Raw genomic sequence first — 11,290 nt, 5'->3', positions numbered from 1 at the left:
ACAATGGGGCGGCAGTGTTGAAATTCATGATGACACATAGCAGGTGGATTGTGCAGATGTTTCCTAGAGAAATTGGCAAGGGAGTAGCACCATCTTCTCCTTATGTTATACAGAAGCATCCCTCTAGGAAGCTTTGCTTCGGTCCTCATGATTAGCATCATCTTGGAAGTACTTCTGTTGCCTGCCAGTGCCTTTCAGGCATGAGTGGGGGAAATAAGAATTATGGATATAATAGTTCATAATTATGGATATCATAATTATGCAAGATCAGCAACATGGGCCAAGGGCATCCTTCTATTTCTTCCTCTTCCGTCCCATGTGTGGCTAATTTTATAATCTCCCAAGTGAAAAATACAAAGAGATGACATCATAATTGGCTGGAGCATCCCATTGGCTGCTGCTGTTAATCAGCAACGGAATTGGATGCTAGGCTGCTGCAGAGTTCCTTTCCCTGTCCCTTCCTATCTGGCAGCAACTGGGCCTGTGCAGGTGTGAACGGACACCTGCAAGACCTTAGAACTGTGCCCACCATGCAGCCAGGACAGTTCGTCCTTTCACAATAAGGTAGGCCTGGTCAGGTTGCGAATGGGTTGGGGATTTACAGCGGGTAGGTCACTGTGGGAAAAAGGAAACTGGTAGTGAAGCGGTGACACTGTCCTTAAACAAAGAATGTTCTTTTACACTTGCCAAGAGTGGAGGTCTTTCCATTCTTCTGGGGCCCTTGATACTGTTCCTTGGCAAAGACAAATCACATGGGGCTATGAGGTTCTGATGCTGCCTGGCAGTCCCCCCCCCCCCCCTGTTTCAGCTTACATAGCGAGTTGTACCGGTTAGAACCACACATACATCTCTAAATTCTGGAACTGGGGTGGAGAACCTGTGTGGCACTTCAGATATTGTATGACTTTAACTCCCATCATCCCTAACTGTTTGACCATGCTGATGACAGCTGATAGCCCTGGAGTCCAGCAACTAAAGGGCTCCAGGTTCCCCCTTCCCTGCTCCAGGTTAAACTTTTCACAGTGCCAGCCTCTTATAGTTCACGGCAATGAAATTTTCTGAAACGGGTGATAGTTACACTAACGGGAATAGATCAACCAGCTTTCACACAGGAGCAAAACCTCTGGGAACATAGGAAACTGCCTTTTACTGAGTCAGACCTATAGTCCATCTAGCTCCCTGTTGTGTACACTGACTGGCAGCAACACAGCAGGGTTTCAGAAAGCGGACATTCTCAGGCCTACCTGGAGATGCCTGGGATTGAACTTTCCACGTGAAAAGCACAGGCTGGACCAATGAGCTGTGGCCCTTCCCTGCATAGCTACTGGCATTTTACTACACATTTAAGTCTATGGAGGTAAGGCTACCAAGATAACACAAACTAAGGGGCGGGGGGAGAGACAAACTAGAGTTGAACAGCTAAAAACTCTAATGCTTGTAGTTTTGCTACTTCAGCTTATATAAAGGCAGTATGGCTTTATATGAGTCAAGGAAAATGACAAAAATGTATAAAAGTACGTAGCTCTCCTTCCTCCACAACTGCCTTTTCTTTGTGATTTGGGAGATGCTAATGTACTGGTATAAGTTCTCTTTCATGTGCCGTAGGGTCAACTGTCCACACCACTGCCTTTTGCTACTCCGCATGGGGTTACCCAGCCGGGTGGATGGCCATGACCACCTCTAACCTCAGTTGAGAACCCAAAGACATTGGTTGACACCCAGAGACAATAATCAACACCTGGCTGCTTTTTCTGTGTTTACATCCTGCTCACTGGTTCTGCTGGAAACATCAATCCACCATGGTCGAGTACTATGAAGCTCTGGGTCTCCCCCAGAATGCTTCCTTGGATGACATTAAAAAAGCGTAAGTGCCGCTTCCCCATGTCCACCCCATTACCATCTTCCATGTTCTTAAGAGAGATGTTGCCCTCTCAGGCTCTCAGCCAATATGGGGTCTGGAGGGTAGTTATTAAATTACCATTCATCTCTTGCTATACTTTTGGTGTCAAGGAAGGAAGAGATGGTTGGGCTCTAGCACGATAGGTGCTGGTTATTTTTTTATTCTAGAGATCCGGCATCTGTTTAGGCATCGTCTAGGGGAGGTTGCAACATTTAACTGATTAATCAGCTAGATCAAATCAACAGCAGCAGCAACAAAAATGATGGATGAAAAGGATGCCCTGCTAAATGAAGCAGCAGTCCCCCCCCCAAAAAAAGAAGCAGAATTTTTTTAAAAAACACAACTTAAAAAAACAACAACACACTGTAAATTTCAACCTCCATGAAAGAAAGATTCGCCTTCCTGCATTGCAAATCCTTTACTGAGCAGGAGGTTGGACTGGATGACCAGATTCCATTGTTCTGGGATTCTCTTACACAAAGAATAATGGGCCTTTTCTAAAAGGATGCCTGCTGCAATGTTCACGTACCTCACCTGAATAGGCTGAGAGTTCCTTTAATTAGGCAATAGCACTAGTACCCTGGTTCTATCTCTCACCATGAAAATTTGATACAAGGCTCACTAGGGTTTAGTCTCAGAACCTATTCCAATGTCAGGGCTCAAACCTTATGCCAGGGTTCAGTTCCTGGCACACCTCAGTCCTCCAAAACCTTGCCACCACTCTTCATACCACCCAAGCCTGCATTTTCTACATGAAGCAGCTACTTCACTCTGCTGAATTCCTTAGCCCAAACATGCATTTGGAAACCATGCTTCTTAATATATTACCACAAGAAACAATAATACCACCGAATATTCATATTTTGCTACCCTTGTACTACAGAATCTACTGCTGGACGGTTATATTATTAGGTTGCCTCACTGTCTGATAATCGGGCTGGTTCCCTGACTCCTCTTGTATGAGAGGCTTGCTGAGGGCAGGTTTTTGTTTTTTTTAGTGTGTCTGTATTTTTGTATGTATAATAAAACTCCGTCAAACAGCATATAATTTTTTCAGGATCCTCCAAGCATTTGCCAACATGTAATTTATGAGGGTCCTCCCCCCCCAGCTAACACAAGACCCTTAAGGTTTTTCATTTGGGGGGCAATTAAGTTCTGGCAGCCACCAAGATCCGCGTCAAGAGTTCCTGAGAGTTGAACTCTTTCAGCTGATCGTCCCACAGAATCTGTGGTGACGTTGGAATGGGATAGCTGACTTTTTTGGTCATTTCTTGACACATCAGAATTTGAATACCTGTAGGAAGTCTTAGCATAGATGCGAAAAGGTGTCTCTTTCCCCACAACAATTCTGAGAAGATTGTGATGTCATGTGGGCAATTTGCCCTGGTGTCTGGTGCCATCTATATGGGAGTTTCATAAAAGACTCCCTCACATAAGCTGAGACAGACCGGTATGGTTTGGATGGCCATAGAACATGCCATGAAGTAATGAGAAGCTTGCTGAGGGAAAGTCGAAGTCTGTTTTGCTTCTGGAAGAAATGGAGACTAGGGACAGGAGTCTGCTCCATTCCTTGCCCTGGTGCCAGGAAAAATATGGCTAACCATACACAAATCTGTAGTTGTAGAAATGGTCACAGGGATACTGACTTTTATCATCCATTGTGTTTTCTGGGGGACCATAAAGATACAGGAAGAAAGCTCTAAAGTGGCACCCAGATAAAAACACAGAAAACAAGCAATTTGCAGAACAGAGATTCAAGGAGATTTCAGAAGCCTATCAAGTACTTTCAGACAGTAAGTATTCAACCTCTCACCAACCCTCTCTCATCACTGCCTCTTGTGCAGCACTTCTCCTCCTGTTGATCAAAGCTTTACCAGTTGCATGTTTCCTATGCAAGTATGTGGTAGAACAAAGATTGGGATTTTGCTTAAAACAAGAAATCCAAGCAAATTCATTTGATGACTTGGATGCCAAAATGGGAAAGCAAAACCACTTGACACTTCTGCACCTACTGGGGACTAAGTGTAGCAATTTGTGGGGGCTTCCCCACCCCAGAGCTTTCCTCACAAAAACCTGCTCTTTAGCACTCAGTTGGAGCAAACATCAATTTGGGTTTTAAGCAGATTGCTGTTTGCTCCGATTGAGCTTTAAAGAGTGGATTCAGAGAAGAAGAAAAAAAAAAAAAAAAAAAAAGGAGGGTGCTCAGACACGAAGCTTTAAAGCATGGACCATGCCTGGAAAGAGCGAAAGAAAGGTAAGTGTAGATAAGCCCCCTCAGTGCATCATTTAAAGGAGAGACCTGGAAGAAAAGGACACAAAAAGGCTCAAAAGATGTGCAAACTGTATCAAAGGTTTGCAGTATATTCTGGCACCTGTTACATGCAAAATGCTAACACAGACAGGCAGACCCCATTAACTATAGGCCTTTCCTCACTCATTATCCTTGGCACATTCATGTAGGTCCTTAATGCTACCTTATACATGCACAGGCACGCCCCCCTAAAAGACTTTGTGTGATTTCATGCATTGGGCTGCCCCCATGCTGTGGTGGCCATTGTTTCAGAAATTGTATGTGAGCAGTGTGCCCCCCCCTTCTTTATTGGTCTCTCTTAGAGACTTGACACACTGCTGGCTGAAAATGTCTTCTCTGCAGTAAAAGGTTGAATTTAACTAATTCCACCATTTAATCTGACTCTGATAGTATCTCTTGTTCATTTCAAGGAAGCTGGTATTTTCCACCTGTACCTTAAAGTGACAATAATTCACCAAGGACCTGATTGCTGCATTGAATATCCTCAGTTGATGCTAAAATCCTCTGGGCTTAGGTGGTGGTTGGTTATCACATGCTCTATAGCCTGGCGACCCTGTTCAATATACCATTACCTAGTGGCATAATCTATTTTGCCATGGTTAATCTCTCCTGGCTATTTTGTGGCAAAGATGCATTTTCAAGTTTCAAACTATGTGCTATCGTGGGAAGAACACTGGCAGAAGCAGGGCTCCTCCAAATGGACTATTTATTGAGCATCCATCCAGATTTGCTTGCACAAAGCTTACACAGGGGTTAGACTATGTCTGGTTTTTATTGAACATTTGTTCCAATTTGTTTATGGGACAGTTATATGACAATTCTGCCCATTCATCATTTGATACACCTGTCCATTCATCCTTTGTTCATCTCATGCTTTTCAATGCAATTCCACATCACTTTCCTAACTGCAAAAAGTCCGGGTTTTTCTCAAGTGGATTTGTTGTGCTGGTAGAGCGATGGATCCCTTTCATCTTTTTTAACCACACAAATCTAAAGTTCTCGTATGTGACTGAATCCCTCCTGTGAAATGCTGACAGCCTAGATGCGCCTACAGTGGTTTCCACTTCCAGGTGATGCACCTGTTATTCAAGATCCAGCATGGCATGCCAGACTGCTGTTAGAAACCACTGTCCCTGAGATCGGATGGTGGGTTGGTTGACTTCATATTCTTTCTCCCTTTCAGAGAACAAACGTGACATCTATGACCGCTGGGGTAAGGATGGGCTACTGGGAAGAGGTAAGTGACAGACAGTCCAGGAAAAATCTTCTCTGTCGCAGAAGATAAGATGACTCAAGCAACACATTTAACCTAGTTCCACGGTTCTTTCCTTTGTAAAAGATATTGTGTGTTGGTAACACTGAAAGTTAGCTGTGGGAATGTTTTGGTTTTATATTTTTTAAAAAACACCATTGTTTTAAATGTTTTGTTGTTTGCTGCCCTGGGCACCTTTGGGAGGAAGAGTGGGATAAAAATTGTATAAATTTATTTACTCACTTTAAAGCAACCTGGGATAGATTGTGTCGGAGGAAAGATTGCTGTAAGGTTCTTGTGCCTTTCTCTTCATGGCAAAAAGAAGTCTGTATTATGTGTGTGTGTGATTTTGAGCTGGTAAATAACAGAAGAGGAAAGGAAGGGCAAAGTAGCCTCTCTCACTCCAAGTGCCATTCGTCCCAGATTGCTTTGGGTTAAGGAAGAAAAAAATGGAGGAAATGGTCACACAACTTCACTCAACATGTAGATTACACCTGGTATTCTTGTAAAGAGAAAATGAAACTATCAGTGTGGTAAGAACTTGCTGCAGGGTGAGGGTGAAAGATCTCTACCCAGTCTCATTTGGGGTGGACATTGGTCAGTCACAGGGCAATTAAAAGCTACCACTTATATTTAGCCCCAGGATTAGCAGAGTGATATCCAGAATGTGCAATGTGTAAAGAATAGATAAGGCATTTTACCCAAACATTTGCCGTTTTAGTACTGGGGACAAATGTCAAATAATGGCAGTGGAAGTTCTGCTCCTTTAGTTTCTGAATTGGAATTTAGATGATCATGAGCAAATCTGTACAGTGTAGTACTAGATTCAGCTTTCAATATGTTTGTCTCTGGTTCCACCCAGAACATTGGGTCTATTCAGAAGCCCAGTGCTTACATACCTGGGGCACAATTTGGAATCTGATTGGTTTCAGTAGGAGAGCAAAGCATGTGATTCATTCTCTCCCATTGAAATTAGCATTGGTTGGATTGTACCCTTATTTTGTGTTTCTATAAATCAGGGGTGGGTAACCTGTAGCCCTTGGTTAGACTCCAGTTACCATCGCCCCTAATAAATATGGTCAGGGATTATGGGAGTTGTAGTTCAGCAACATCTGAAGGGACACAAGTTCACTACCCCAACATTAAGCTGTCCTGACCGTACTTGCTCATGGTGAGCTCATCTGCTGTGGTTCAAAGGGGGTTGTATACAGCAATGCCCTATAACAATCTTCATCCTTCTTGGCTTTTGCATTCTGGTTCCAGGGCACCTAGCTACAGGGAAAGGAATTTCTATTTTGACAACTTCCAGGCCCTGTGTCCCACACCCCATCACCTCATCAAATATCCAGAATACCTGGCTTTGACATATCTTTCCTTTTAACTTTTTCAGGTAGACCTGGGGCATCATCTAGGACCAACATGAGCCCTGATTATATGTTCCACTTCCGCAGTGCCCATGATGTCTTCAGGGACTTCTTTGGAGGACGGGACCCTTTCTTTGGTAAGTGGTGATTCCTTTCAGAGGACTGGAAGGTACCTAACAGTCAATTGGTCTAACTCCCTGCCTGTCAACTCACATAATCTCTCTGGCCTACAACCTGCCACAAGGAAAGAAAGGGTGCTATATAAGAGGTGTTTCTGGAGAAATAGTTTCAGGTGAGTCAAGAAAGAAAGCCAAGACACACATGGTAGAACCAGGCAAAATAAAAATCTCACTCCAAGTAGCCAACTGTCAAGGCTGGAGACAGAGGCAGGTCACCACTAAAATAATCAGATGTCTGTTTTCAGTGAAGTTGACTCTTTATTCGAGGAAATGAACATACACTTGGCCTATTGGCCTCAGCAACACCAGTGGGTCTTGCCCCTATGCAGCAGTTACCAGGATGGAAGGTTCACCTTTTCTATGGTTCTTCCTCTCCTGGATGTTTTCCAAGCCATCTCAAACTGCCTGATGGGAAAACTACTCCAAAAGCCAGGCCCAGGAGAGCTGAAGGTCCACTGAAGTATCTACTGTGTTCCTACCTGTGTATCTCTTGGCTCTCATCTCAAGTACTTGAGGCCTGATGTTGCCATCTTGATTTTCAGGAGACGCAATGCCATTTGGTGCATGTGCTGGTGGAGGAAATGGGTTCTGCTTCTACTCTTCATCAACGAATTTCGTCAACGGCAAACAGATCACAACCAAAAGGTGAGGGTGGACTAGTGGACAGCCAAGCCTGAACCATTGTAGCTTTCACTCACTAAGTCACATGGTTTCCTTAGGGTGACCAGTTTCCTCGCTAGAACTGTTCCTGTGCCTTGAACAGCAACTTGACATGTATCCATGTGTCAGTCTGTTCTTGAAGGTACTTGAATAGGACAAATAAAAATCTGGCAAGCATTGGCGCTCAGGGAAGGGAACAAGAAGATCTATTGTGGGTTGTGGCAGCAGGAGGAGAATGGGCAAGCCATAGCAAGGGCAGGTGTCATTGGGCTACCGCCAAGGCCCACATCCCTTCTGGGGGCCCATTGCCCAGTCTCTGGAGCCACTGAGGCCTGCTCCTCTTCCTTGCTATTGCAGCCTGTTCACTAGCCCCTCTACAAGTATGCTGTGACAGGAGCAAGGAGATGGAACAGCAGCTTCCTCTTGACCACGGTTTCCCATACTTGGGTCTCCAACTGTTTTTAGACTACAATTCCCACCACTGTTCCTGCTAGCTAGAGATGATGGGAGTTGTAGTTAAAAAAACAACTGGAGAGCCAAGTTTTGGAAACTCTGCTGTGGACAAATGATCAGGGTGGGCCCAGAGAGGAGAAGTAAGTGGGCAACAGTGCCTTGGTGAGGAGAGGGGCTCACTGAGGGCCCCTTGCCCAAGGGGTCACCAGAACCCAGAGCCAGCACCCATTACAGACTTATGGGTGGTATAAACCCGGCCTGTGAATTAGGAGAGTGCAGAATTCAAATCTGACATTTCACTGTTGTAATTCTTGCTTTTGACCATCATTACCATATTAATTATGTGCGTTGCTGTTGTTTTAAAAAAATACTATGCAACTGCTTGTTTTTGGAGTGAGAGATATATTTAACAACTTCTGAGAGGTAATGATATGAATATTAATTAACTACCCAGGTTCAGATTTGATTTCTGTTCTTGAAGACAGGATGTTTATGGTGTGTGTGTGTGTGTGTGTGTGTGTGTGTGTGTGTGTGTGTGACATACAAACACGCACAAAAAAGCAATGTACCTGTTTCATTTTAATGCATAATTCTTGTACAACCCATTTAGCCATACATTAAAATCTTTTTATTTTAGAGCTGTGTTACATATATTGAAATTAATTTTAATATAAAAGAATAATAATTAAAAAGGTACATAAAATATAGTATAAACTTATAAATTACACTTATAAATGATAACAGTATTTACAGTATTGACATTTTACTTCTAGGCCACATCTGGGAAAAGTAACATCACATATGTAGCCAGGTTTTTAGTCACACAAAACTTTCTTAGATGTGAAAGGAGCTGACTCTCCCACCAAGGTTCACTTCTTCCTACAACCAGTTGTCAGCTTATAGGGCAGGGATGGAGAATCAGTGGCCCTCCAGATGTTGTTAGACTCCATCCTCATCAGCCCCGGCCAACATGGCCAATGGTTGTTGCTGGTGGTGGGAGTTGCAGTTCAGCATCATCTGGAGGGTACCCATTTCTCATCCCTGGTTTGGGAGGCCAATTGGATTTGATTAACCCAGAAGCAGTTTGGCTTTCTCCTCTGCTGGCAGAGTAACTTATTCAGCATTTCTCTCCTTCCCAGGATTGTTGAGGATGGACAGGAGCGAGTAGAAGTTGAAGAGGATGGAGAGCTTAAATCTGTTCTTATTAATGGTAAGGTTCAGAAGTAGAGAATGGGACTTTTAAAGAAAGCCTCAGGTCCCATGTGGGGCAGATGTATCGGTGGGTGCCCCAGTGCTCACAGCTACCATGTTATGGAAAGCAGATTTAAGCTATGCAGAGAGACACAGACAAGATAGTCTTGCAGTTTCATGGATGTGATGTCCGATCCTACTGACCTTGTTTGGCACTGATATATCTAACTCAGTGGTTTTCAAACAGTGTGCTGTGGCACTCTGGGGTGTCTTGGATGATGGTCAGGGGTGCCGCAGGCAACACTGGCCTCTGTCCCTCTTTCCTTCCCTTCCTCCTCCGATGCTCTCTTGCATCTCTGCCTGCCAAAGGCTTCCACAGCTGTTTATTGCAGCAGCCCTGGGCAGTGGCGAAGCTACCTGCTCTGGCACTGGGAGCGGTGTACATCTGGGGGCGTGGCTGGTGTGCATCCCAGGGGGTGTGACGTGTATCCCAGGGGGTGTGGCGTGCCGCCCATGGGGGACATAGCGCTCATTGGGGGGTGCATGGCATGGGGTGCACGTCCCGGGGTGTGCGTGGTGAGTGGTGCGCGTCCCAGGGGTGCGTGGCAAGTGGTGAGCACCCCGGGGGGCACCGGCTGCGATGTCACCCAGAGCGGACCGCCCCCCTCTCCCCTTAGTGGTCCTGGGTATTGGCTCCGCAGGCAAATGGTGCCTCTGGGAGGCACCTCTCTTTTGGGTGGGGGGCAGCTCAGAGACCAGGGACAGCAGCAGCAGCTGCCCAGAGGACAGGAGAGGAGAGGAGGCTGGGGAACACTCAGTGTAGTTGGTTAAGAGAGCCGTGGACTCAAAAGTGTTGAAAACCTCTGGTCTAACCTGTCTCGCCCTTTCTTGCAGGTGTGCCCACTGAGAGAGCATCCATTAGAGAAGCTGGAGGGCATCATGGTGAGCCCAACAGATACAGGTCTGCACCTCAGTTCGGTTACCATGATGACTCCGATTCTGAACCCATCTATGAGGTGCGCACCATCAGGCATGCGTTCCCCAACCAAAGGAATAAAGGCTACAGAGCAGGAAATCTGTCCCCTGCAGAAGACACAGACAGCGAGTCTCATGATGAGTTCCAGACTGAGGATGATGAAGAATCCCATATCCCTGAGTTCTAGCAGCATGATGCACATGAATTAAATCCCATATATTGGTGGCAAGTCGGGAGGAACTTGTTGCCACGTGTGCCTGATACAAACACACTGAAGACACGGATAAGAAGAAGTAGGTGCAAAATGGACCCTGGGTGGAGCTAGGCAGCTGCTGAGTGGGGAGAGACTGGCTGCCAAGAAACATGTCATGACAACTAGGAGGGATGGGCAGAAGGAAGAGGGGGGCAATGCAGTAGTGAATGCAACCCCTCAGGCAGAGAAAAAAACAGTCCCATGCCGAAAGGAATAGCTTCACTCTCACAAGTCACCAATCGACTCCACTATGGTTGAAGAAGACTCAGGCAGAAACATGTCCTCTAAGTCTACTTGCTTACCAGTATAGTGAGAACTGAGAATTATGGGATCCATTAGGACGGAGGTTAGCAAAGGGCAATGGGCTGTTTAATAAAGGTTGGGAACAGTGACATATGTTTCCATTTTCCTTTCTGATCAGCCATGGAGGAGATACTTGTGTTCCTCAAGACGAAAGAATGCAGTATGGTCAAAATTTCTCTGGCTCTGGGGCCTACAGCCTTGTGGTGGGGGCTGCCTCAGAGATGTGATGCATCTTCATTCACAGATCTAGTTCTTTAAATGGCAAAGCTGAAGACATTCAAGAAGAGGCCACACTAGGTCACCTTCCAAGCGAACATCTTTCTGGCAGTTTTTAGCTGTCCAACTTCCTTCAGCTTTGACGATGTCTGGGCATACTTTATGGGTGTTCCAGAGTCATTATCCATAGCAATAAAGAGAACAATAATTTAGGACATGAAGAGACATTGGT

At 45.2% G+C, this 11,290-nt stretch overlaps 1 protein-coding gene across 1 annotated transcript; it reads left to right on the top strand.

Annotated features, from left to right (window-relative positions):
- Positions 1 to 453: 453 nt before the first annotated feature.
- LOC114584445 (dnaJ homolog subfamily B member 6-like) lies at positions 454 to 10,926 on the top strand. Its single transcript, XM_028706334.2, has 8 exons — positions 454 to 564; positions 1,606 to 1,864; positions 3,584 to 3,693; positions 5,395 to 5,448; positions 6,854 to 6,964; positions 7,549 to 7,651; positions 9,259 to 9,329; positions 10,205 to 10,926. The coding sequence occupies exons 2-8, from the start codon at positions 1,800 to 1,802 to the stop codon at positions 10,471 to 10,473; spliced, it is 783 nt and encodes a 260-aa protein (XP_028562167.2). The 5' UTR covers positions 454 to 564; positions 1,606 to 1,799; the 3' UTR covers positions 10,474 to 10,926.
- Positions 10,927 to 11,290: the final 364 nt, after the last annotated feature.

The sequence above is a fragment of the Podarcis muralis genome, chromosome 1 (genome assembly GCF_964188315.1).
Source record: "Podarcis muralis chromosome 1, rPodMur119.hap1.1, whole genome shotgun sequence".
Taxonomy (NCBI): domain Eukaryota; kingdom Metazoa; phylum Chordata; class Lepidosauria; order Squamata; family Lacertidae; genus Podarcis; species Podarcis muralis.
The sequence above is the reverse complement of the archived record's forward strand: the minus strand, read 5'-3'. Positions and strand labels throughout refer to the sequence as shown.